The sequence below is a fragment of the Orcinus orca genome, chromosome 11 (assembly GCF_937001465.1).
Source record: "Orcinus orca chromosome 11, mOrcOrc1.1, whole genome shotgun sequence".
NCBI lineage: Eukaryota > Metazoa > Chordata > Mammalia > Artiodactyla > Delphinidae > Orcinus > Orcinus orca.
In genome coordinates, this window is record NC_064569.1 from 25,776,879 (window position 1) to 25,804,825 (window position 27,947).

A 27,947-nucleotide genomic window follows, 5' to 3' on the forward strand; every position below is an offset into this window, starting at 1 on the left:
CTACCATAGCGAAAGGTTTATTTTTGCAAAATCACTTTATAAATATCACCACGTGGTCTAAAAACCAAAAGCATGGATAGCAGCTCCCCTGTTCCTTTGTCTAGGTTCAGGCAGGGTGAATTTACAGTTTGGAAGAGAACCACTGTTGGGAAAGCATTTACTTGAATGTTCTCTACTTGCCAGGTTCCGTGCTAGGCACTGGGAATTATGGAATAGGACCTGGCAAAGCCCCAAAGTGCACCATTATAAGTGGAAAAATAGAGCTTAACAATTAAAATAACAATAAAAATAGAAAAATTCACGTGTTCAAGACAACTTTAGGTATATAATCCCAAAAATGATCCTGTGTACTTAATTACTTCTTTATATTATTTGACTCGAGGAAAAATGAAAAAGTGAAACTGGCATCGTTGTGTAGAACTATGTATGACACTTTGTGCTAAGAAAGGTATTAGCTGGGCTTCCCTGGTGGCGTAGTGGTTGAGAGTCCGCCTGCCGATGCAGGGGACACGGGTTCGTGCAGTGGTCTGGGAGGATCCCACATGCCGCGGAGCGGCTGGGCCCGTGAGCCATGGCCGCTGAGCCTGAGCGTCTGGAGCCTGTGCTCCGCAACGGGAGAGGCCACAACAGTGAGAGGCCCGCGTAACGCAAAAAAAAAAAAAAAGAAAGAAAGGTTTTAGCTGAACTTACTTCAAAAGTCATTTCGAGGAGATTTTTGGGAATCTGCATTACTCCCGTGTCTCCCAGTTCTCCTGATACACAGATCCAAGGGTTCGATGTGATGATCGCATTGCTCAGCTTTTTGATGGGAATGATCACTGACCTATACGGAATCACTGAAAGAAAAATGCTGAAATTAATACAAAATTACAATAAAATTCTCCTGATAACAAAACAAATATACATTAAGAACTCGGCTGGCTTTCACAGATAATTTGCTTTTTAATGATCTCTCAAGATGTACTTAAACAAAAAGATGGATCATAACCTCCTCCAGTCTAGAAAGATGAGGTCTGGTTTATAAGCCAAAAGTCCCAATATTTGTGGTTTCCACACATATACATCACCCTGTGTACATGACATGCTTACCATTACCACTACATTTATAAACAATGCCAGGCATTAGCACCAGAATCTCTGAGGACATAAACAGTGACTGTGCTATATAGTATTTTCATTGTTTTAATGTTTTTTATTAATTTTGTTCCAGAATCGAGTATAAATGAGCACAGTTACTAGTATGGTTTCATATAAAAAAAGGTGGTAGATGACTTCTTGGATAGTATCCTCTTGTTGCTGATTTTCTTGGCCAACCCTTAAAAGCACTGCACTCCAGAACTTTCCCATCCCAGTTTTACAGTCCAATATGCAAAGCCAAGAATAATAAACAACAGCACCTCCATTCTGGACATAATATGAAGTCTATAAACTACAACCTGGAAAGGTGACTCATGTACAAGAGGTGCCCCAGGGAAAGAATCAGGATATGGAAAGGGATCTGTAAGAAATCTTTCGCCTCTGAGGGCTCTTCAAAAGGCACACCACTAGATGTCACTGTCCTATCACCATCCTTTGCTCAAATGTGGAAACCACCCAGGCATTACACATACCTCCATTTCCTTTAAAAAATGGGGATGGCTCAAACACATTAGCATATTTTTATCCCTCAGAGCCATACTTTTTTTTTTGTTTTTAAAGCAGGGTAGAATCAATATTTTGGTTGGTATTCTCAGGATTTCTGTTCATTCAGCCAAAGAGAGCTAATAGAAAGCCCTCCTTGAAAGAACTACACGTAGAATTAAAAACATTTATTGGATAAGAGGCTCAGATACAGCCTCACAATAGGAGCTCATGCTTCAATGTGCTCTTAGATGAGCGAAATGAATGGGATAAATGGTTCATTTCCCTAACTTTACATAGACGACTTTCTGTTGGGTGAATAACCTCCCTATCTGTCCTTTTATTTTGGCTGAAGGAAAGGAAAATGTCAGAGGGAAGGCCATACTTTCATGGTTTAGTAATCATGAGACTCAAATGATTTTTGAAACTGAAAGCAGAAGAGGTTAGTGCAAGATGTTATTTTAGGCCCCAGAGGCTACTTTCATTTCTTTCACTGACAGGATTAGAAAAGCTACCGAAAAAGGCCTGTTTAAGGTCAGCAGTTCTGTGGCTGCAAAGGGCTCACAGATGCACAACAATGATTTCATAAAGTAGAAAAAGAGCAATATTATTAAACTCAGAATATTTATTTCATGAAGTATTTCGATTCCTCTAATTGAAAGAGCTCCTCAGATGAAGAGAAACCTGCATATATGGGGAGGAACTTAGGATCCTAACTCTTCTCTTTCAAAACTGTATATAACACCTTAGTTTCTAGTAAACTAATAGTAGCTTGAAAGATAATATAGGTTGGCCCAATAACCATTCCAACTCCATTTTCCCCTTGTCTGCCTCTACCAGAGACTTTGAAGGCCAAAACCTACACAACTGTGCCCAGTGAAATATTGGTGATATTTATTGAGATTTCTTAGAAAACTATGTTTTTCTAGCACAGATTCTAACCCCTCTTCCTTGGCACTCCTTCCCTCTTTGGGCTGGAGGGTAGACTGAGAACAGCCATCGCTGGAGGCGGTCAGCATGCACTGATAACTGTCAAAGAGCCTGGGTCCGTGATAGCACTGTGGACTGCCTACCCCAAGACTTATCCCTGTGTAAGAAAATTAAAACAACCGATTTCTTTACACCACTATTTTCCAAGCTTCTGATACTTGCAACTGAATAAAACTGCTGATACAAGTAAAAATTCTCCAAAGTAGGGAAGGGGATGCACTGTAACAGAATAAATGCTGTAATTCAATTTATCAAAAACACATCTCCAATCATTTCCTCCCTCTATAGACCTACAACACCCAGCAAGATCCTGAAGTCTTTCTGAATCTTCAAAGTTTAATGATGTTCAGTTATATAAGTTTATTATCATATACTGATTCTTTGAATTTATGTGTTTCAGGTAAGATATTGGAATATTTGTTTAATAAAACATTTTTCTTTACGTCCATCCCAATTCCTACTGCAGACTGGGTTTCCCGGGAAGCAGACTGTGAGTCAGAAATTAGCATGCAGAATGTGAGGAAGAAAGCAGGATGGGCTGAGGCAGAAGCTGAGCTCTGATGCTGTGAGTGCTCAGCTGGTCCCACAGTGAGTTCTGGGACAGCCCATGGATCAGGCAGGGATGCTGGCCAGCTCCGGTAGGAGGGATAGCTTCAGGTAAGGTAGTTTTCTTTGGTGAGACACTCCCCACAGGAGCTGACAGCTGAGGGTGGTCTTCCAGCAGCATCTCCGGCTGCTGGGGCACAACCTTCATTCATAAATGGAGATGGGGTAGGGCGGGGGTGGTGGTGGATGTCACAGTGTGTGACTCACTGTGCTGTGATATGTCTCGTTTTAAAAACTATAAACCCTTATTCCATTAGTCATCTGAGCAACTCTTCACTTAACAGTCAATTCTCCAGACTTACTGATAGTGGTGAACACACTGGTGAAGCAGAAATAGTCCACAGCATTGAGGGAAAGAAGATGGTAAAGAAACTGCTCTCTTTCTTCTTCACAACGTAGAAAAGCATAACGTTTATAAAGCTTCCTAGGAAAGGGTAAGACAAGCACAAAATAATAGTATAGTATATTTTTCATTATGTCTTCCACTAAAAATAAACATCTCCACTTAGACAAACTATGGGTAGAAACTTTAATCTAGAAAGAACAGACAATTCACAAAAATGAACACATATACAGTTAATAACAAATTTAAATCTATTTAGTAATTAAAGAAATAACCTGCCATGAATCCATTTTGTCTCTTAAAGTAATAAAGATTTAAAAGTGATGACCACTGCTGATGGGGGGTAGGGGGTGGCAGTGAATAATAGAAAGTGGAACTGAAAATTTCAGAAAAGCAATTTGTTGGTAATAATTATTTTGAACCAATCATATTCTTTGACTCATTAATTTTACTTTAAGGGCTCAGTCCTAGGGATATAATATGAAATGTGGGCAAAGATTTACTCACAAATGTCCACTTGAATATTATTTGTAAAAGTAAAAATATATCATTGTATACCCATTAAAAATAAAGTTTAGGAAGAGTTTTAACAAAAACAAAACTACAAAATAATAAATAACTTTTTATTAAGCACTTACACTTAAGCATTTTCCAAGTATTTTAAAATTATTAATATATTTAATTCTCGTGACCACGAGAGGTAAGTCTATTAGCATTCTCCCTTTATAGATGAGGAAAACAGAGATACAGTGAAGTTAAGTATTTTGTCTAAGGCTACTCAAATAGTGAATAGTTAAGGTAGTATTTGAACACAGGCATTCAGATTTCAGAGGCTAAATCCTTATGATATAGAAAATGTTATGGTATAATATTAAGCCAAAAAAGATGCTGAATTGCAAATATAGTATAATCTTAACTAAGAGAACATGTACAGAAGTACAGAAGAAAACATGTGAAATACTTAGTAGTCACCTTTATGTAGTAAGATTTTAAATGATTATCATCTTCTTCTTTGTACTTTGGCCACAAAGGGCAAGTGACTTATGGGTGGGGATAAGGTGTGGGGAGAGTAATCAGTTTTAAGAGAACAAGGTCAGGTTCACAGACTGTACTTCACATCACACACTCTTTATCAAACCTATTCTTTGGACATTAAGACTCATCCTAAAATGCTCCAGAGAGTAACTTAACCCAACAGTGATATGTACAAATGCAAAATCACAAAAAGAATTGGGTGGCATTCCAACACTGTCACGTTTGAGGTCTCTTTTGAATTCTTTGCATACCTTTGGTCTAGAGAACTCAAAGTCCTCAACCTTCAAATTAGTTCTACTATACATATTAGCTGGATGACGCATTTCATCCAAGGTTTCTTGATGGGGTAAAGGGAAACTATCAAAACAGTTAACTATTAACTAATATGCACTTGACTGGTTTCCTGGCTCTAAACTACTAAATGTAAGTATTAGCAAGACTCTCAGAGAAGCCCTTTCCTGTGGACCTTTTTATTTTTTTACCACTCCTGGTTTTGTTGTGATCTTTACAATATGATATACGGTTTACATAAATTCCATCCATCTTTTGGATGTTACTCTCAGCTGTGGGACTATCAGCTTTTGTTCTGAACAGAGTAGCACAATCTGCCCCTTGGCTCTGAAATCTGTACCCTCCCAGATATAATCAAATAGGAGGTCATGACACAGAGTTTCTGAAGCATGTGCCTGTTAGAAAGGAAGAGTTCATGTGCAGAGGAGTCAGCAACTCAGGCTGAAGAAACCAGCGTGGCAGCCTATGCAATGTATTTTGTAAGCACACAGGTCACGGAAACAGAAATGCCTCAAGAGGCCATCTCTTACTTTGTGAGCAGTTGGTTAGAGAGCAACTGCTTGAGATGCTGGGACAAGAGCTTCTTTTCTAGAGACAATCTTATCCATGCTCGAGCTCGTCCGACATCAGTCTTGATCTCACTCATGTTTTGAATATGCCTAAAGAATAGTAAAACAGCAAAGATGTAAATCCTAAGGCTAACCTTGAACTGGAAAAGAACTGAAGAGTTACGGCACCGTGCACAGAAAAGTTATTTTGTACTTAGAGGAAGCAACAGGCAACACACAATTTATGTTGATTAAACTTCAAGTGTTCCACCTGAATCACGAAATTAGTCCAACAGCAGAATTACCATTACAACATGAGCACACAGGCAGTATCCTAAGATAAAGCATTTAACAGTCATTCACTCTTTCAGGTTTTATTTATTCTTGTTTCAGGCTCATAGATACCTATAAACTGGCACTTGGTTATTCCTGACACTCAGAAAAATAAAAGCAATAAAACAGGCTGAATATTCAAGTTCTTATTCAGAATAATTGTTCTACAGTTGAAGTATCTGCTACAACTTTAATCCACTGAATCATTTTTCAAATTGCCCTGACAACATATGGAAAATATGAAATCGCATTTTCTATGGCATTAGAATACAAGCTGTACTATACTAATAAATTCAAAATTCTTAAACATTTGAGAGACTTAGGAAATTGTGTGGCCACAAACAAACTGTGTGGTCAACCCCCAAATGAATGTTACATATATGTATATATTAGCATTCTGTGTAGAAGCTGATGCCATACCCAGCAGGACTGAATTTATCTAATGATTCTCCTCCTAAGGAGAAAGAAGGATCGAGCAGGAAGGCCAAGCCTAAGGGACAGGATAATTATAGAACCACTACAATGACTCACTGAAAAGTCTTTGTGATTGTGACCCACCATCCCTTCCTTTGATTTTTTTTTTTTTTAATGTACAGAATGACTCATCTCAGCTGTAATAAATATTGCAACAAACCCTTTTCTCTGATGATTCCAAGCATTCAGAGTAAGGAATATCCTCCCAGTAAAACACACACATTCTCTTTTCCCCCCCAGTTTTATTGAGGTATAATTGACACACGGCACTGTATAAGTTTAAGGTGTACAGCATAATGACTTGACTTATACAGATCATGAGGCCTATCACTGCCCCTCCCTGTGGCTCCTAACTCCAGGCCTCGGAAGAAGCCAGGATAGATGAAGAGCCACCCTCCTTCCTTCCACTGGGGCTCAGTCTTGTGGACAGAAGCTGGCTCAGTGGTGGCTGGGGATGGTCACAGCACGACTCTCCGAGGCTTGGTGGTTGAGGAATGTAGCTGGGCCCAAGGCAGCAGTGGCACAGGGTGGCCTAGGCCCGGGGCTGGTAATGTGAGGCTGACGTTTATGGTCCCGAAGTCCTCCTGAAGTGGGGTCAGACAGTGGGAAGGACAGAGAGACAGGGCCAAGGCGGGTGGGAGTGGGGACCAGGTGCTCAGGGCTCAGAGCTTGTGGGAGTTCACCCCTTGTAGGTCCCCTTGTATGGGAAGCCCACTCTCTTCATCAGCTCATCTGCCTCTGTGGGGCCTCAGCTGCTGTAGATGTAGGGGATGGGCTGGGGCTGCTCCCATTCGATCTGGGGCAGCAGTGGTGTGAAGATGCACCAGGCCTGCTGGAGCTCCTCACTGCACATAAAGTGCGTCTGGCTCCCAAAGAAGATGTCCAGGATGAGGTGCTCATATGCATCTGGGAGCTTCACGTTCTTGTATCTGCTGCCATAGGTCAGGTTCAGCATCGACTCCTCATGGTTGAAGAACATGCTGGGCTTCTTGGTCATCATCTTGGTGTACACGGCCTCGTTGGGCTGCAGGCGGATCACCAGCTCGCTGTGCTTGCACTGCTGCTGGAAGATGTCACCGGCCACGTCTCGGAACTGCAGAGGCACCTCAGCTTTGTGCTCATTCAGGGCTTTGCCGTAGCGCAAGATGAAGGGCACCTGTCCCACCTCTCGTTCCCCACATAGAGGATGACAACTGCAAAGGTGGCGGTGGTGGAGCCGTGGGGCACCATGGGGTTGTCCAGGTATGCTTTGGTGGCCTCACCTTCTCCGTTGGGGTTCCCCATGTACTGGCCCAGGACCACATTGCTCGCCTGCACCTTTGAGATACATTTCAACATCCTGACCTTCTCATCACGGACGTCATCTGAGTCGGTGGAGACGGGCTTCTCCACGGCCACCAGACACACCATCTGCAGGATGTGATTTTCCATCACGTCTCAGATGATCCCAAAGTCATTGAAGTAGCCCCAGCAGCCCTCAGTGCCAAAGGACTCCTTGAAGGTGAGAATGACGTAGGATATGTTGTCACACTTCCAGATGGGGCTGAAGATGCTGTTGGCAAACCTCAGAACCGTGAGGTTCTGGGTCATCTCCTTGCCCATGCAGTGGTCGATGCGGCAGATTTGGTCCTCATGAAATGGGGAGGAAATGTGGTTGGAACTCTGCAGGTCCCTCCCAAAGGGCTTCTCCATGACGATACAGTTCCAGCCTCTCTGGCTCATGCAGGTCTTGTGGATGTTCTTGGTGACAGCCTCATAGGCTTTGGGGGGCAAGGCCAGGCAGAAGAGGCGGTTGGCTTACGTTCCCTGGTGGAGGGTGTTCATGTGGCTGTTGAGGCGCTCATAGGAGGCCGCATCATCATAATGGCCAGTCACATAGGAGTTGCGGGCAAAGAACTCCTCCAGCTTGGGCTTCTCCTCTGGGGTAGCTTTGATGAATAGCTCGCTCCACTTGCGTGTATTGGCCACTGTGAGGTGGGAGAGGGCGTAGCCCATGATGAAGGTATCTTCTGGCAGAAGGCCACCCCAGAACAGCCACCAGATGGTGGCGTAGATCTTCCTCTTGGCCAGGTTGCTGGATGCGCCCATGATTATGAAGATACGTGTATCAAACTGGTGAAAGGAATCACTTTGGTACAGCTCTTCCCGTAGTATCCCACACACCCGGGTCTGGTTCAGAGCCACCTGCTCTGCCATGATGCTCTCTGCGCTGGTTGCCGGGCCACGGGTCACCTGTGGTCCCCAGCGCAGCTGTTCCATGTCCTGGATGCCTCGTGAGTGCCCGTGCATCTCCATGCTGTTCGCACAGGTCCACATCCCTGACCCACACCGCCCCTGCAATTTGGCTTTCTCGCCAGCCCTGGGCGGAAGGGCTCCACTTCTGCAGTGTGGTCACGCCCCTCGACCCCGTTTGTAGGCAGGCCCTCTGCAGCCCCACCCCCTCACCTCCTCGTCCCCTGGCCATTGGTCACCTGCTCAGGTCAAACCAGCCCCATTAGGCAGCCTCGTTGTGGCTCCTCCCCCAGCAGGGGCAGGGTGGCTCGGCTGGCTGCTCAGGCTTCCCGTCTGGGGCAGCCTGTCTTGCGTCTGATCAAACACTCTTGATAAAATGTAAAGCATTATCACATCACACAAGTGAGGCTTAAAGAGATGGCTTAAAAACAAGTCAGAATGAGGAAATAAAAGAAAATTTTGTTGCCGTTTCGTTAACCAACCTCACCTCTAAGAATTTTTTTCAGAAATTATGACAGACAATTTATCTTTAAAGGGCTAATACCATTACACACGGTCATGAATGGAGAAAGCTGGTGTCAGGCAAGTCCCGCTTAGACCCTGGTTCTGGTGGTGGCGGCAGTGGTAGGATGACCCACACAGGCACCTCCAAAATGAGCCTAGGAAACAGCACTGGCTGTTCCTCAACTACTGACATTGCCCAAATGATGACACAGTTGACAAAAAGCAACAAGGGGGAAATGCTCAGGTATTTACCACTTAAAGTTCCACAGTATGTACAAGGTCCCCCCATGAGTGCAGTGCCAGGTTAGAGCTCACATGATCCAGGAATACCAAGTTGATCAAAGTGTATCCACCAGAAATGAATCTATATGAGGTTTGGTAAGTACGTATGTTGTATAATCTTTCCCTAAGTGTTCTTCCTACTCTAAAACAGTATAGTCTACTGAAATTAGTTTCATGCTGGTCTTAAGTATCTGGAGACATGATAGGTGAAGAATGTCAAAATGGGAAATAATTATTTGAAAAACAATGTTATGTTAAAGGAAAATGGGAAGGATTGGAATACATAAAGTGAAACCTCTTTTATTTAGGTGGCTATCAGCACTCCCATCATAAAAATGTTTGCACTAATTTTTGTTTATTTGTTTGTTTTTTTGTGTTGTTTTGTGTTTTTTGTCAGGAAGCATGGGAATCAGCAGATGAGGCCACCAGATTCTTCTCCTCAAGCCCCTTGTTCACTGGCACCAGGGAAATTACTCTGCCTAAAAAATTGCCTCCTAATGTAATTCCTTTGTCCCAGAATATTCAAAAGCTCACGGGATATAGCCTGAACTGCTCAGGCCTGCATTCAAGGCCCATTACCCCTTGGCCTCAACATATTTTCCTATTAAAAAATTCTATTCCAAGCAGTTAACTTATAAGACTCTGTATTTTATTACCTGAAATACTTACTCTCTTCTAGCTTCCTTATTTGATTCTATTCATGTTTGAAATCCCAGCTTCTTCTAGAAAGCTTTCCTTGACCATGACAGCCTTCAATGACCTCTCTAATTTACGGAATTCTATAGTGTGATTTGCATTTATTGTGCATTACTACTTTTATCATTTTCTCTTGGTATACATTTTTCTCAGCTTGACAGAAGCTCCCTGAGGATGAGGAACCCAATACTTCTTACTAGTCTTGAATCCTTCTTTGCTCCCTCTAGGGCCTAGTGTATATAAAAAGCTAAAAAAATTCTGTTGCTTTGTAAATCTATATCTAATTTTATGCTTTAAAACAATTTATATGTGTTGTGTTATTCAACTTTAAATCTATTAAAATTTTTTCTGTGTAGTTATACCATTTGAATCTTTTTTTTTTTTCTGCAGTACGCGGGCCTCTCACTGTTGAGGCCTCTCCCATTGCAGAGCACAGGCTCCGGACGCACAGGCTCAGCGGCCATGGATCACGGGCCTAGCTGCTCCGCAGCATGTGGGATCCTCCCGGACCAGGGCACGAACCCATGTCCCCTGCATCGGCAGGCGGACTCTCAACCACTGCGCCACCAGGGAAGCCCCCATTTGAATCTTTTTAATTGGAATAATTTATTATAGGTAATTACAATGATACTCAGCATAATATTATACAAGTATTACTTCTAAAATAGATCCTGGGGACTTCCCTGGTGGTGCAGTGGTTGGGAGTCCGCCTGCCGATGCAGGGGACACGGGTTTGATCCCTGGTCTGGGAGGATCCCACATGCCGTGGAGCAACTGGGCCCGTGTGCCACAACTACTGAGCCTGTACTCTACAGCCCACAAGCCACAACTACTGAGGCCACGTGCCACAACTACTGAGGCCACGTGCCACAACTACTGAGCCCATGCACCTCAACTATTGAGGCGCACGTGCTCTAGGGCCCGCATGCTGCAACTACTGAGCCCACATGCTGCAACTACTGAAGCCCATGTGCCTAGAGCCCATGCTCCGCAATAAGAGAAGCCACTGCAATGAGAAGCCCACGCACTGCAATGAAGAGTAGACCCCACTTGGCGCAACTAGAGAAAGCCCGTGCACAGCAACGAAGACCCAATGCAGCCAAAAATAAAAATTAAAATAAAACAGATCCTGTTAATTCACAGAAAAGCAAACATGGTGTGGTTTAAATAGCTTATTTATTTGATTTGTTTCCAACCCTGGTACAAAGCTTTCTAATTTTTATGTATTCTGTCTTATCTGATTGTCACAATAACTAGTGAGAGGGAGACCATCATTATTTCACTTCAAAAATGAGAAAACTGAGATTCATCGAGACTAAGTGACCCACCCAAGGTCACAGAAATAGTACATATTCTAGAGATGCCACCCATTTTTTACCAATCATTTCTTCCTGGTACTCACATTCTTGGAGAAGCTCTCCTTCTACAGACCCAGAAGAACCAGAAGCAACAACTTCAGGTACCACCATGACGATGCTCCTTATCCTTCAGCTAGAACTGAATGGATAAGCAGCATCTATCTGCCTGATCTAAGCTGAGCCAATCAGATTTTCTCTCAGAAACTGGAAATTAGTACACTGAAAAACCAAGTTAGTTTTTGTTGAATGCTTAAATAAGGGATGTTAAGGCCAGGGCTTGGGAGAGCATGTTCACAGTAAAGCAGAAAAGGAGGGAAAGGGACAGAGGGGAGGAGAAGCAGCAGAAGTGGAGGGAAAAGCAGGGACAATTTGCTTCTTCTGAGATGGAGAGTAACCTTGGACAAAACTGTTTCCAATCCAGCCACAGTTCTTGTGCTTGGATTCTGGAAAATACCCTCATGTATCTCCCATAAATCCTCCTTTCTGCTGAAGCTAGTTTGAACGGGCTTCTGTTCCCTAAAACTGAATGATTCCTGAGAGTGGCAGCAACTAAATTTGAATCCACATTTCCTGAGTCCAAAACTGGTGCTTATTTCACTGTATCACCAATGAAACACAATAATATTTATTAGAGAGATTAAGGAATTAGCCAATTTTAGTGTGAGCCCACATTCTGTATAGTCATAAAAATTCCTCAAATATTCCTTCTGAGGGTAACAAAATCAATCGTGACTATTTAACTTTAGTGTAGAATAAAGCCAGATGCTCACAGCTCATATGCAGACATTAGTTATAAAAAGATAAAGTGAGTAGCCAATTTACCCTCAAGTAATTTATTCCCATCGTAAACCAGATATTTCTAGGGTTTACTCAGATATCCTGTTCATTTGTTTACATATTCAGAATATCTATACTTGGATTATAGTACTCACAATCTCCTCAATCATGTAATGTTCTACTATGCCCCTCATTATTAATTGCATTTTGTCATTAAGAATAAAAGTTGGGGAACTTCCCTGGTGGCGCAGTGGTTAGGAATCCGCCTGCCAATTCTGGGGACACGGGTTCGAGCCCTGGTCTGGGAATATCCCACATGCCGCGGAGCAACTAAGCCTGTGTGCCACAACTACTGAGCCTGCACTCTAGAGCCCGAGAGCCACAACTACTGAGCCCGTGTGCCTAGAACCTGTGCTCCGCAACAAGAGAAGCCACTGCAATGAGAAGCCCGCGCACCGCAATGAAGAGTAGCCCCTGCTCACGGCAACTAGAGAAAGCCCGTGCTAGTTTGAATGGCTAGATGATATATGCACAGCTACTCTGGAAAGAAATTGGTAATAATGGTAACGGCATGGTAATACTCCTCTTTTATAAGTAGACAACAACTTGTACAATTATTAATATTTACTGTCCCAAGCCTTTCTCTTTGGAAGAAAAGAATCATTCTATAACTGACAGTATGGTGATACTTGGCATCTATGAAGGTCCTGGGGAGTTGTCAGAGATAACAGGGGATAGCCTGTAGACATGTCTGGACTCATGCCAGCTGCTAAGCAATCTGGTACCAAGACACTTGACAACTATGAGGACTCAAAGTCTCTACACTGCCAGTGGCTTTGCTTCAAGAGAGAAATGTGGGAAACAGGAGGTACTGCCAGGGAATGTGTCCCACAGAATGCGTGAACTCAGATATCTTTGCTACCTAATCTTTAAAAAACAAGTTTTTAAGTGCCCATAGTGAAAGAAACCGAAGTTTAGAAATATTACTTGGGTGTTTCTCTTTAAGGAAAAGCATCTACATCAACTATCTCGCTAGCAACTAGGGATTACAATGAAGTACTTGCCAAGAACTTAGAAACAGAAATAAGCCCGTGCACTGAGAGTTAAAGTAAACGTATCAAGAATAAGAACAACAATACATATAAAGTTATCTTAAAGAGGCAGAATGAAGCAGAGAAAAGGGAGAGAGAACCATGGGCAGTGTTTCGGCAGGGCCTTTCTGAGACGACATCAGTCCCCTTAGTATGAGGATCAATGGCATGGAGCTGGGTGATCAGGCATCCATCTCTCTGCTCCTGAGGACAGCAAGTAGACTTCTGATTTTGATCTAGCTTCCAGGCAGAGCCTATCTTTATCAATGAAAGAATATCCAGTCCTGGGGCTTCCCTGGTGGCGCAGTGGTTGAGAGTCTGCCTGCTGATGCCGCGGAGCGGCTGGGCCCGTGAGCCATGGCCGCTGAGCCTGCGCGTCCGGAGCCTGTGCTCAGCAACGACGGGAGAGGCCACAACAGTGAGAGGCCCGCGTACCACAAAAAAAAAAGAATATCAAGTCCTCTGGTTAAGGAAATAATAAATTGATTTAACTGGCTTCCTGTGACCATGCCCTTACCTGGTCATAGATGACTAGACAAGAGTGGACAGATGACCCAAGTTCAGCCTATTATTATTATTATTATTTTTTGTATGATCAAGCAATTCCATTTTTGGGTACACACCCAAAAGAACTAAAAGCAGGAACTCAAACACATATTTGTACACTCACATTCATAGCAGCACTATTCAAAACAGCCAAAAGGTGGAAACAACCCAAATGCCCATCGATGAATGAGTGGAATAACAAAATGTGGTATATACATACACCGGAATACTATTCAGCCTTAAAAAGTAAGGAAGTTCTGATACATGCTGTAACACGGATGAACCACAAAAATACTATGCTAAGTGAAACGAACTAGACACAAAAAGCATGATTCCACTTATATGAGGTACCTAGAATAGTCAAATTCACAGTGACAGGAAATAGAACAGTGGTTACCAGGGGCTTGAGGAGCTATTGTTTAATGGGTACAGAGTTTCAGTTTACAATGACAATAAGTTCTGGAGATGGATAGAGGTAACGGTTGTACTACTGCAAATGTACTTAATGCCACTGACTATACACATAAAAATGGTTAAAATGGTAAATTTTATGAGATATATATTTTACCCCATTTTTTAAAAAAGCCATAGAAAAATGTAGAATCTATGTTGTGGGTATATGGATGCATTCATTATAAAATCTTTTGACTTGGCTGTATGTTTAAAATTTTTAATAATAAAATCTTAGGGAAAAACCCTAGGAAGTCAGCTTGTCTTTTCTCGGCAATGCCTTTCTACCATACTAGACACCTTTTGAAAGCAATCAACCAGTTAAGTTTTATTACAAGTATCTATCATTTGGCTAAAACATCACTTTAGGGTACCCAGGGGTCTCTTTCAGGCAAAGTCTGAAAATTAAAAGCCAAAGTAACCCTTAAGTGAGAAGTCATAGGAAATCAACTTTTTGTTGAGTATCCTGAACAAATATAGACTCTTCAAGGTTATACTAAATTATATTTAGGGTGATGTACACCCACACACTACTGCCAACTTGTTTGTGCCTAGTCACACCTGGCATTTTTTCTGATGACAAGGCAAAGGCTGAGAACTTGAATCTAGTTAGAAAGAGACATGAACTGTGTCAGGAAACCTTAGTTCTAGTTCCATTTCTGCTGTTAGTTGGCTATATATATGGTCTTAGACTTTATCTGCCTGCGCCTGAGTTTCCACATATATAAAAGGAAGAAGCTAAGCAATATGACTTCTCAAGTTTCTTCTATATTCTAAATTTTAAATTTATTAGTAAAAAGTACCTCAGCAATCACCACCTTTCTAAATCTTCAAAACTGTAACCAATATAATTCAGTAACAGTTTGGCTATAAGGATATATATATATATATATATATGTATATATATACACACGTATATATGTTAGATAAACACACACACACACATACACATGAACACACACACACATTCTCTTACCCACACTCAAAGAGATTAAAATATGGCAAATCCTTCATTTAACAAATATTAATTGAGCACCAATTATGTGCCACTCTGTTAACACTAACTTGCAATTCAACAGTTTCACATGTCAGATAGATTCCCTTCTCTCATGAAGTTCATAAGTAGCATTAGAAAAACAAACAAGCAAATAAGTGCTATTATGCAAAGAATTAAAATAAGGGAATTTGAGAGCCTGCATGCCGCAACTAAGGAGACTGTGAGCCACAACTAAGGAGCCTGACTGCCACAACTAAGGAGCCCAGCTGCTGCAACTAAGACCCAGAGCAACCAAATAAATAAATAAATATTTTTTTAAAAAATAGGGGAATTTGAAAGAGAGTGACTGGATTGCTGCTGTAGACCAGGTGGTCAGGGATGGCTAGTGGAAGGAAGTGACATTTGAACCAAGATACAAACGACAAGAAGGAGCCTTAGCTGTGGAGATTCTATGGGGGTAGGACTCAGGGAAAAGCTATCAGGTGAAGGGAATGGGTAAAGAAGGCCCCAGGGCAGGAAACAAGTTTGGCATGCTGGAGGAAACAAAAAAGAGAGAGTGATAGGAAATAATACTGCAGTCAGACAGGCGTCAGATCAAGTAGGGCCCTGCCAGTCAGGGTAAGTGATTTGCACTTTATTCTAGGATCACCATATTAGCAGTGAGGAGGATGAATTACAGTAGGGCAAGCACTGAACTATGCGGACCATGATGTAATCCAGGAGAGAAATTTTAGGGGCTTAGACTAGAGAGGTCACAGCTCACTGATCTAACATTCAAAGGAAGAGGTGAGCAGCAGCTGTACCAAGAATTATACCCCTGGATAATGAGCTATCTACTCTGGGACTTCCCTGGGGGTCCAGTGGCTAAGACTCTGTGCTCCCAATGCAGGGGGCCCGGGTTCAATCCTTGGTCAGGGAACTAGATCCCACATGCCAGAACTAAGACTTTGCATGTCACAACTAAAAATCCCACGTGCCGCAACTAAAGATCCCACATGACACAACGAAGATCACTGGTGCCTCAACTAAGACCTGACACAGCCAAAAAAATTTTAAAAAAAACAACAGGGACTTCCCTGGTGGCACAGTGGTTGAGAATCTGCCTGCCAATGCAGGGGACATGGGTTCGAGCCCTGGTCCAGGAAGATCCCACATGCCGTGGAGCAACTAGGCCTGTGAGCCACAACTACTGAGCCTGCGCATCTGGAGCCTGTGCTCTGCAACAAGAGAGGCCGCAACAGTGAGAGGCCCATGCACCGTGATGAAGAGTGGCCCCCGCTCGCTGCAACTAGTGAAAGCCCTCGCACAGAAATGAAGACCCAACACACCCAAAAGTAAATAAATAAATAAATAAATAAATTTACTAAAAAACAAACAAACCAAAAAAACGCACACACACACATTTTTTGGAAATAATTTGATTTACAAAAATGTTCTAAAAGTAGTACACCGTATGCTAACACATATATATGGAATCTAAGAAAAAAAAAAAGGTCATAAAGAACCTAGGGGTAAGACAGGAATAAAGACACAGACTTACTGAGAGAACGGACTTGAGGATATGGGGAGGGGGAAGGGTAAGCTGTGACAAAGTGAGAGAGTGGCATGGACATATATACACTACCAAATGTAAAACAGATAGCTAGTGGGAAGCAGCTGCATAGCACAGGGAGATCAGCTTGGTGCTTTGTGACCACCTAGAGGGGTGGGATAGGGAGGGTGGGAGGGAGGGAGACGCAAGAGGGAAGAGATATGGGAACATATGTATATGTGTAACTGATTCACTTTGTTATAAAGCAGAAACTAACACACCACTGTAAAGCAATTATACTCCAATAAAGATGTTAAAAATAATAATTAAAAAAATTAAAATAAAAGTAGTACAGAGTTCCTGTATACACAGCTTCCCTTAATGTTAACATCTTACATAACCAAACTAAGACATTCACATTGGTACAACACTATTAATTGAACTACAGACTGATTTCACCAGTTTTTCCACTTATGTTCTTTTTCTGTTCTAGGATCTAATCCAGCAACCCTATTGCACTTGGTTGTCACCTCCTTAGTCTCCTCCAATCCATGATATTTCCTCAGCCTTTTCATGTCTTTATGACTTTGATACTTTTGAAAAGTACTAGTCAACTATTTTGTAGAATGACCCCCAATTTGGATTTTTCTCACGTTTTCTCATAGTTATACTGAGTTTATGCATTTATGGTAGGAACACTGCAGAAGTGATGTTCTCTTCTTGGTGTATCATATCGGGGGTACATTACTAGTTTTGTCTTATTACTAGTGATGTTAACCTTGATCACTTGCTTAAAGAGATGTCTGCTGGGTTTCTCCACTGTAAACTTACTATTTTTTCCTCTGTAATTAATAAATTCCTGGGGCAGGATACTTTGAGACTATGCAGATATTCTGGTTTCACCTTAGACCCTTCAACCACTAATTTTTCTACTTCATTCTTCTACGTTTATTAATTGGAATGCTTCTGTAAAAAAGAGCTGTCCCATTGCTTTCATCTATTTATTTAATTAGAATAGGCTCTTGGATATTTATTTTATGGGTTATGCTCTATTACTACTGTTATCTATTTTGTTGCTCAAATTGTTTCAGCTTTGGCCATTTGGAGCTCTTTCAGCCTGGCTCCTATGTCTTTTTTTTTTTTTTTTTCCTATTTTTTGGCCATGCCATATGGCATGTGGGATCTTAGTTTCCCGACCAGGCATCGAACCCACTCCCCCTGCAACGGAAGCTCAGTGTCTTAACCACTAGACCGCCAGGGATGTCCCTCCTATGTCTTTATTACCTGATCCTATACTTTCTGAGCACTTCCTTACTTTCTGGCCTTACCAAAGATGCACTAAGTTCATCCTATATTTTCCCTTCCTTAGTCCTGGAATCAACCACTTCTCTAGAGAGCCATGGTTCCTTTCATTGGAGAATGGTATTTGGAAACCAATATGTGGGCACTAGTTGTGCTCATTGTTACTGGGGTATTACTACTTTGAGGCCCTCTCAGTGGGAAGAGCTTGGAATTATACCAGTTGATTGCCAACGGTAGGAAACTGGGAGAGATGTTGATGCGAAAGGAGTGATAGAACTGTTCTGTATCATGATTGTGTGTTTATGAAAACATATAGAACTACACACCAAAAGAGGATGAATTTTACTGTATATAAATTTAACCAAAACCCAAAACAAAAACCACTAGGATGTGGAGGGAACCTCAAACGGAATACAAGCTAACAAATAACCCTAACGCTATTACAAATGAATAATACAACCACACTGAAGGGACTGGAGAAAAAAAGAACTAAGCTAAGTTTTGGAAAACAGTATTTTGACTGGATACTGAAAGGCTAATGACAAAGAAAACTGCAGCTGTGCACAGCACTAAACTTAGCTAGTAACCTTGCTCCTTACAGGGGCTGGGGTAGCAATTCCGAAAATACAGGTTGCACAAATAAGTGGATATGTTGCAGATAACGAGAACCAGGTGTCTCATAGTTGGAGAAAAAAATTACGAATAAGGGAGAAGGCTAGAATGGTCCCCGTGGTACTGAACTGGAAGCAGAGATATCATTATGAATTTATGGTCTTAAAAAAATTAACTGTGTGTATGTGTGTGTAAAAATACATATACACACATATAAATAAATATAGAAACAGAAATAAATATAGATGTATGTGTATGCGTGAGTTCATAAACAATAGATTTATTTCCAGGCCTATTTTGAGTGCTTTACACTTATTAACTCACTGAATATTTACACCAAAATTTTAAGAGAAACACTATTATTTTACAGGTGAGATAACTGGGACTATAAGGAACTACCCTTGGCTACGGAGCCTAGTGAGTGGCAGAGCTAAAATAGCAACCTTTATAGGCTGGTTCCATAGCCTGAGGTCTTAACCAGCACGCTAGACTGCCTCTTATAAAGTGAAGGGAGTTTACTGCAGCCGGACATCCCTCCCCACAAAAAACCAACAACATGAAGCAGATGAAAGTAAATAAGCAGGAAACTGGAAGGAGCGGGGCAGCCTTATGTGACGTCACCATCTCCTAATTAGGTTTCAGAAGTTTGGCCCTGAGGTCACCACTGCAAAGCTTTTGACAATCATCCCCTTAAAGTGATGGCTACTGTGAAATCACTGCAGAACAGATGTGGTTTTATGCTTCCATTAAGAGAGCTGGAGTGCATTTTCCCCTCAAAGTTACAACTATTCATCTCATGCTGACCATCAAAAGGAATCATAAGCTACATGAGGACAACTACATTACATCTATCAAGGAATAAGGGCATTTAAGATACAAACATAGGAACTGATTCAGATAACAAAATCCAACATTTACTGAACTCTCAGGATGACCCGAGTACTTCTTGAAACTTTTTAGTGTAATGGACTAACTAGTTTAATTCTTATGAGCTAGATAACTGTTTTTATCTCTATCTGAGAGAAGGAAAAACTGAGGCAAAGAGAAGTTACAAAAAGTGCCTAGGATCACACAGCTAGTGTGAAGCCAGGATATGTCACCACTGTACTATGATGCCACTCATAAAAGTTATGCTTTTCACTTGTAAGCCTCTGACAAATCAAATAAACATCAATAGTTAATATTAAAGCATACCACAAAAGAAAAATTTCAAGCGTTATAAATGTTATAACATTCACTTTAGACCCACATATTTTAAAAGCTGACTAAAATGTACCCAAAATGTTTAAGAGAAAAAAGCCTCTGCCTTCCTCATTCAATAAATCTATTTTAGGTATGTTGATGCCTTCTAATGATTTCTAAAGCCAGTAACTGCATGTGATAATTCTCAGATTTGCATTTGCTTCAAAGAAAATCTACCTGTCAGCGATTTTTCTGCTAAGTAACCTGTCATTATTTGCAGATTTTTTGGTTTATATTTGGGGGCAGAAGGAATTCAAGGAGATTAAAAAAAAAAAAAAGAACCAAAGAAATTGTAAAATAATTTACAATTTAAAATAGGGCTATTTTAAAATTTTTAAATTAAATTTACAATTTAAATTTACAATTTAAAATAGGGCTATTTTAAAATTCTTCTCACTTGCATTTTGCCTTTGGATTTAATGTCAGGAAAACACATAATAGTATAAAAGTAAAATAAATAAGATTATAAAAAAGGTTTTCTTCAGAATACATAAGCAAAAAATACCATAGCCACAGTTATTTGAGCAATTTAAATGAAAGCCATAAATATTTCAAAGTTATCACCATATGCTAGCACATATATCAAATACCTCATGTCTTGGATAAGAGAGACCCTGAGTGTTGGCAACATAACTCCTGAGTCAGATTTTCTTCTTTCTGGTCCAAGGGCAACTATGTAGAAAAATATCAGCAAAGTATTAGAAAAATAACAGTAAAGACTTAAAAAAACTACATGGTTCACATTCTATAAATAAATACTTTGAAATTATTTTGATGTGAACAAATTTTAAAGACAACAGAAAAGCTCAAATTTGTTTACCTGAATGTTCCTACTTTATTAATACAGTAAACTAGTTATTTTCTTTCTAGTTAATATGGGGCTGTATTTGAAAATTTTAAATGAATCATAAAAGTCCACTTAGCAAATAAGACAATGTGTGCACATTTTGGCCAGAAGGGCCAGTCACTTTCTAAAGTTATCATTCTAATAGGTCCAAATAATTACAGGAAAGTAATGTCTGTAAATTAACCTACTAAGTACGTGAACTATCTCTGGGCTTGTGAACTACAATCATACAAGTCCCCTTTTGAAAGAGGGTTTAAAAAGAAAAACCTAAGAGTTTGGATTCTTTAGTCTGATATAAGTTTCTACTTCAAAGTTCAGAATCCAAACTACAGTATGTTTATCATGCAAAGTGAGTAATCTTAACGGACAGTTAGAAGTATAATGTCTATGAGCCATTCTCCTATGAAGTCTGAAGAGCTAACATTTATAAAAGGAAAGATTATTCTCTTATATAGCAATGGCTAAACAATCAATTATTGGTTAATATGTTGTAGTTGGAGTGCTCAATCTCACTTTAAATGAGATGCTGTGGAGTTTTGTCCCCTTTCTTTATTTCCATTTTCCCACCTGTAGATGAAAAGTAAATTGCAACATCACACTTGGCAAATGCATTGATAAAATCAGAATTTAGAATGTGAGTTTTCGTTGTATATTAAACTTGCATTTTCTCAGTTTTTAGATCCATTCTACTTCGGGGGGGCTAGAATACAATATCAGAACACATAAATATACATGAAGCTGGCACTGAAGGAAGATAGGGAACATTTTGGTGGATTAGGATCTGCAAGTTTTTGGCACTTGGTGAAAGAAGCTGGGCTGATACTTGGCAGGTATAAATGAGCACTGATGGGGTTGCCAAGACAAAGAGAATGCGGCCAGACCAACCCAAAGGCAGTCCTTTTGAGGGCCTTCCCTACCAAGCAGGTAACAAATAGGGCATTTGTCTTGGCAGTTTGGGGAGGGAGTTTTCAATGGGTCACTGAAAACACTGGTTCATCTTGATACCCAAGAGGTAACAGACACCGAAGACATTGTTCCACAGACTTGCAGGGAATGTGCTGGTTGTCTTCCTGTCTGAGACTATCATCACTTAAGTGTGCTAATTAATGAAAGCACATCCCTCTTTTGGGGGAGAAAGTGAAGTACCTCAGAGAATGCCTCTACACTCCAGATGATTAGACAGCATGAAAGATGGCCACACACGTAATAAGAAATGGGTCGAGGGACTTCCCTGGTGGGGCAGTGGTTAAGAATCCTCCTGCCAATGCAGGGGACATGGGTATGATCCCTGGTCCGGGAAGATCTCATACGCTGCAGAGCAACTAAGCCTGTGCGCCACAACTAGTGAGCTTGCGCTCTAGGGCCCGTGAGCCACAACGGCTGAGCCCATGTGCCCACAACAACTGAAGCCCGCACACCTAGAGCCTGTGCTCCACAACAAGACAAGCCACAGCAATGAGAAGCGCACACACAGCAATGAAGAGTAGAGAAAGCCCGCGCATAGCAATGATGACCCAACAGACCAAAAACAGATAAATAAATGAATTAATTTTAAAAAAATGAAATGGGTTGAGAAGAGAAAAAGAAAAGATCATGAGGCAGGAGAAAGGAGCTGAGACCATAATCTGACAACTTGGCCAGAAGAAGACATGACAATACAAGGAATCATGCCTCAGGGAGCAGAGAACAGGTGAGAGACTTAATAAAAGAGGAGTCTGACATTTAAAGAAGTGGTAGCAACCACAATGAGAGCACTCACAGGCTTAACCATGTTCTGGGAATCCTGTTTTGGAATCCTGTATTCTAGCCACCCTTCACTGATCAATATTCCTTAAACATGTGATATACTTTTTCATGTCTCCATGCAATTCGTTAAAGTCTCTGGTTCATCCTTTAGTGATTCTGTATCTTTCTCCTTGTTTATAGCCTATTTATCACTTCAGATTGAGAGCAGTATAGCTTAATGGTTAAGAACATGGCTTTCTCAAGCCCTACAGAGAACTTAATAGCTCGCTGACCTTGGGTTGGTCGTTTAACTCCTCTACGGTCTGTTTCTTCATCTGCAAATTGGGGACAGTCACAATACCTACCATATTCAAATAGATGTAAAGCACTTATAATAGTGCCTGGCATAAAGTAAGTTCTCAAAAAAAAAAAAAAAAAAAGGAAAGAAATTTAGCTTTAATTTTGCCTCTGTGTGAAATCTTTCCTGAATATTCTCTTTCCCCTAGGAACACTATTGGATAAGTCATTCCCTCTCTCTCATGGGACTTGTAAAACTGAACCTCTATCACAAACTTACCACAATTTAACACTTCTGTTACTCCTATTAAATTATACGCCTCTTGAGGCTTGGTCATATCCTATTCTGAGAATATCCAGAGGGCCCCTCAAAATGCACAGCAAATACTCACTAGGAAGATGAGATTATTTAGGGCCAGATGGCAGAACCTTAAATGACAAGTTAGAAATTTACAGAAATCCTAGGGAGGGGAAAGAAATTTTGAAAAGAAATGATATGCTTCTCTGTGCTTTTCAGTTAGTTAACTAGAGTGATAGTGTGATGGTATAAGGGCTATAAGGGAGATGAGCTAGAAGTTGTTCCAAAGGCCAGCCTGTGGATGAACTAAGACAGTGTCAGCCAATGAGAATGAAGAGGAGAAATATGCAGTGGACTTAAATGACTGGATTAAGGGTAAGCAGGACTCAAGAGTCACAAACAATAGTAAGTATGAATATAAACTGTATTAATATATACTATCCCATAGTTAAAACTTTCCTTAAAATTTTTTAACCTTAATTTTGCAAATGAAGAAACTGAGGCTCAAAGAGGTTAAGAAACCTGCCCAATCATATCCATTAATTAAAAGGGGCAGAGTGTTCTGATGTCATGTCCAGTGGGCTGTTACATTAAGGATGACTTTCTGGCTTATAGTTTGACCGACAAGAGGGTACTGATGTCATTAAGTGAAATGGAGAGAAGAAGGGAGAAAGCCTGACTGGGACAGGAGGGAGAGGTGCTAAGATAATAAGTTTGTTTCAGGATGTGTTGAGTTTGAGGTCCCAGTGGGCTATGGACGTCTAGGAACTAGGGGTGGAGATAGAGATTTATGAAAAATCTGCTAATGGGATAGTTGGATGATAACATCGGATTAACTGTCAACAAAAAAATGCTGAAGTCCTAATGCCCAGTACCTCTACCATAAATGCCTGTTGTTTAAGCCACCCAGTTTATGGTCCTGTATAATGGTAGCCCCAGGAAATTAATACAGTATTTTATTAGTAACTTTGGAGGAAAGTTTAGAAGCCTGTGAACAAAAATCCAGATTAGGAATAAAGGAGTAAGGCCATACTTTTTATCTAGAGATCTAAAATCTAAGAAGTTTCCATGAAGTCTACTCTAGCCAGAAGAGAAATTTATGAACTATTTAAAAATGTATATTTCTATTAGTGTGTGTGTATATATATATATATATTTTGCCACACTGTATGACTTGCAGGATCTCAGTTCCCCAACCAGGGATTGAACCTGGGCCACAGCAGGGAAAGCCCTGAATCCTAACCATTAGGCCACCAGGGACTCTCTCTATTAGTATTTCTTAATTCACTATACTCAAATGCAATAGGCTACTTTCTCCTTCAATATAAACACTCATGGATTTAATACTCAGCCTTAGGAATTCCTTTGTTTTCTGCCTGAATCAATGTTACTGCATAGACAGCAAGTTTGTAGAGCGCAGATTGCATATATTATTTTTATAGAGCCATTTATAGTCTACAGGCAGGTAAGTAACTAAAGAAAACTTTGATGAAGATAAAGATGTTTAAAGAGTGACTCCAAATTCTTGGCTAGATCCAGAATAACTGTTTAAAATGGTATTTCCACTCCCTTCTGCACCCTACCCCACCCCCTATGTCTAAGCTGGTCAACATTCTTAAGGGTAGAAACTTTGGGGTGATATGTCAACAACAGTCCTCTTTCTAGAATCAATTGCATTCTGAGATCTTTTCTCTAAAATAGGACTTTTAACTGCTAGGTACAATGACTTGGTCAAAATTTGACTAGGTCAAAATTAAGACAGTTTTAAAAGACATGGAGGAAACTTAAATGCATATTACTAAGTGAAAGAAGCCAATCTGAAAAGGCCTCATACTATATGACTTCAACTATATGACATTCTGGATAAGGCAAGACTATGGAGACAGTTAAAAAGATCAGTGGTTGACAGGGGTTAGAGGAGAGGGAGGGATAAATAGGAGAAACACACCATTATTAGGACAGTGAAGGTACTCTATATGATACCACAATGGTAGGTCCAAATACATTAACATATATTTGTCTAAACCCACAGTCTGCACAACACACCAAGAGTGAATCCTAATGTAAATAAACTATGGGCTTAGGGTGACTATATGTCAATGTATGTTCATCAACTGTAAGCAACGTACTACTCTGGGGGAGGATGATGATAATGAGGGAGGCTATGCATGTGTAGGGGCAGAGGCTACAGGGGAAATCTCTGAACCATCTCTTGAATATTGCCATGAATCTAAAACTGCTATAAAAATAAAATCTATTAAAAAAATTTCAAGACAGTCTACCCTGCTATGGTCCTCTTACTAAGAGATCTTTTCCATTCTTCTGCAACCCTTAAAATGTCTGATTCCTGTTTAGTGCTGCTTCTGAAAGAACAGTAATGATCTATCACCTAATCTCATCCTGGCTCGATGCTAATAAGAGCTGTCTTCAAACCCACCGTGAATCTCTAAGGACTTGGAGGATCTTTCCTTAATATGAAGATGCAGACTGTTTACTGCCATTAATTAGGAAGCTAAGTAGTTGGCAAACAAAAAGTTTTTTTGGGGGAAAAAAACAAATACCCAGATTTAAAATCATTAAAGTCAGTAACTGCTAATTTCTAAATAATTAGAACACACTGTTTCTCAACAATGAATGATTTTACTTTTAAACTGATTTTTTCAAATACATTTCACACTGTCATCTTTTTAAGTCCTAACTTTGTGGGCTGAATTATCAGAAGTGTTAGAGCAATATTTATCAAACCCACCCCTTCAAACAGACAATAAATTTGATTTCAAAAGCTACACAGCTTACATTAATCCTACTTAGGATCAGTACAATATTTAGCTTATGTTCGTTCTTAGATCTCCAGCCCTTCATTGACACCTGGCAGTGTAGCACAGGGACTGCATGAGGCTTTGACACATTCCATATTTCTGAGCCTTGACTTCAGAGTTTTACTGGTGTCATTACTGACTGACTGAAAGGCCCTGCAAACAGCTGAGTCTCTGGTCTCTAGCTCAACCACCCACAATTTGACCATTCAAAGCCATGAACTTGCTGGTGTTGCCTGGTAGCTGCTCACTTTAACAGCTGGACATTCTCACATGCCTGTTCAGCACAAGAGTCAAATGCTTCCACCTCCCTGCTTAACTGAGCTTGGCTTTGCAACATTTCATCCTACAAATGGTTATTTCTTCCTAGGAATTTATTTATTCTAATTAGGGTAAACTACCTTGGTTATGGCCTTACATCTGAACAGCTAAATCTTCTATGAACGTGGGTAAACGTTAGAGATAGTTTCAGGGAATATGCCAATGCACTTTTACTTTGTCAATAGAAAAACGGACAACGGAGATAGATGGACACTAGAGAACGCTTTTAAACTCGATCTAAATCTTTATAAATACAGTTACATCCCGGGATATCAGAACCTTGACATTCTGTTTAGAGGGGCTCCAGGGCAATGTAGTATCAAATTCATATTCCTAGCTGTTTTATTGGATACATTGAAAAACTAGGTTTCCAACAATAAACACCACATTTAGGGTAGTACTGCCCTCTAGGGGCAGTGAGGGGAATGGAAATAGGGTGGTTCAATCATATTTGCTTTATTTCTTACGCTGGTGGTTGTCTTACGAGTTTTTAAAAAAATAAAACTTTTTTTTTTTCACATTTTTCTATGTCTAAAGTAATCAATAATTTTAGAAAATGTTCCCAAATAGCTGACTCAGTATAAAACATTTTACTTCTACTGGCTTTCCACTGTTACTTCTACTTTTTGTGAAATAGATGGTTATTTTACCATTATTAGCTAATGACTCATGATACTGTAACATGAGATGTCTTGTTATAAACTGAAGAAGAAATCTGATTTCCGAATACTTTTGAAACATATATACATGTTTTCTCCTCTGAAAGATTATTAACGATGTGAATAAACTTTTATTTAAGGAAAAAACCAGTATACACCGTACCCTAAGACTGCTGAGAGTAAGGTATACTACTTGTATGATCTATGAGTACAACTCATTAGACGTTTTCAAATGTTTTCTGATTGGATCAACACTACAGCCTTGGCATGCCTAATATTAGTTTCCCTATCTTGTGGATGAGGAAGCTGAAGATCAGAAAGGTCAAGGGACTTTTCCCAGGTCTCACAGCTAGTACGTAATATTGCTCCTTCTACTCTACCCCAAGATGGGATGAGTGTCAGCTTGAGAGGTGGAGACAAACCCACAGGTGCTGATTTTTCACATGGTTCACTGCTGCCAGTGCTGTAGAAACAATCAAGTCAATGAATTCTCACCTGGTGATTCTGCAAGGTGCTCTTGTTTCTCTTCTCTGTCCTGAAACTGAATTAAATGTGACCACAAAGCTGACTTCCCCTGAAAGTACAAGGCATATAAAGTTTTTCATTTTATAAGAAATGATTCATCAAAAAATAACTTATCAAAACTATTCACACTGAAATGCCTATTTTTTTGAACCTGGGAGACCCAAGCTCATCCATTCCTAGCTGTGTGACATTCTGAGCACCCCACTCCATGTGTAGTGAGGGTCGTCCTTTGCCACACTGACAAGACTGGCAACAGCCTGGGGACGGGCAGCTAAGCAAAGGGCAGAAGTGCAGGCAAGGAAATTCCCGACTTCAGCTCAGTTGTTACTTAGTTGTATGTAACTAGGGCTGTCTACACTGGCCACACAAGCAAGCACAGAATTAAAGGCTCCAGCAGCACAGAATGTACTTCTGTATGCAAAATATGTTTGGATGTATGCAGTAGCAATGCGGGAAGAAAACTGGGGCAAGAGGAGAAAGAGAAGAGGGGACAAAGAGAGGAAGATGAACAGAAAAAAAAAAAAAACCAGAAAGGGAAATGAGGGACAAAAGCAAAGAAATCATCTATGTTTCTGCCTTGAATAACCAGATAACTTAAA

The 27,947-nt window shown here is 40.6% G+C and overlaps 1 protein-coding gene and 1 pseudogene across 3 annotated transcripts in view; both read right to left on the bottom strand.

Annotated features, from left to right (window-relative positions):
* The window catches only part of DENND5B (DENN domain containing 5B), a 211,083-nt gene that overhangs the window by 15,229 nt on the left and 167,907 nt on the right, over positions 1-27,947 (bottom strand). For all 3 annotated transcript variants that reach the window (XM_004270878.3, XM_004270879.3, XM_049694507.1), the window contains 5 exons: positions 27,319-27,397; positions 20,451-20,532; positions 5,416-5,544; positions 3,519-3,640; positions 691-836 (listed from right to left, as the gene is read on the bottom strand). In XM_004270878.3, coding sequence (XP_004270926.1) covers positions 691-836; positions 3,519-3,640; positions 5,416-5,544; positions 20,451-20,532; positions 27,319-27,397 — 558 coding nt within the window. The remainder of the gene's footprint in view (positions 1-690; positions 837-3,518; positions 3,641-5,415; positions 5,545-20,450; positions 20,533-27,318; positions 27,398-27,947) is intronic.
* On the bottom strand, positions 6,033-8,490 carry LOC105748062 (glucose-6-phosphate 1-dehydrogenase-like; annotated as a pseudogene).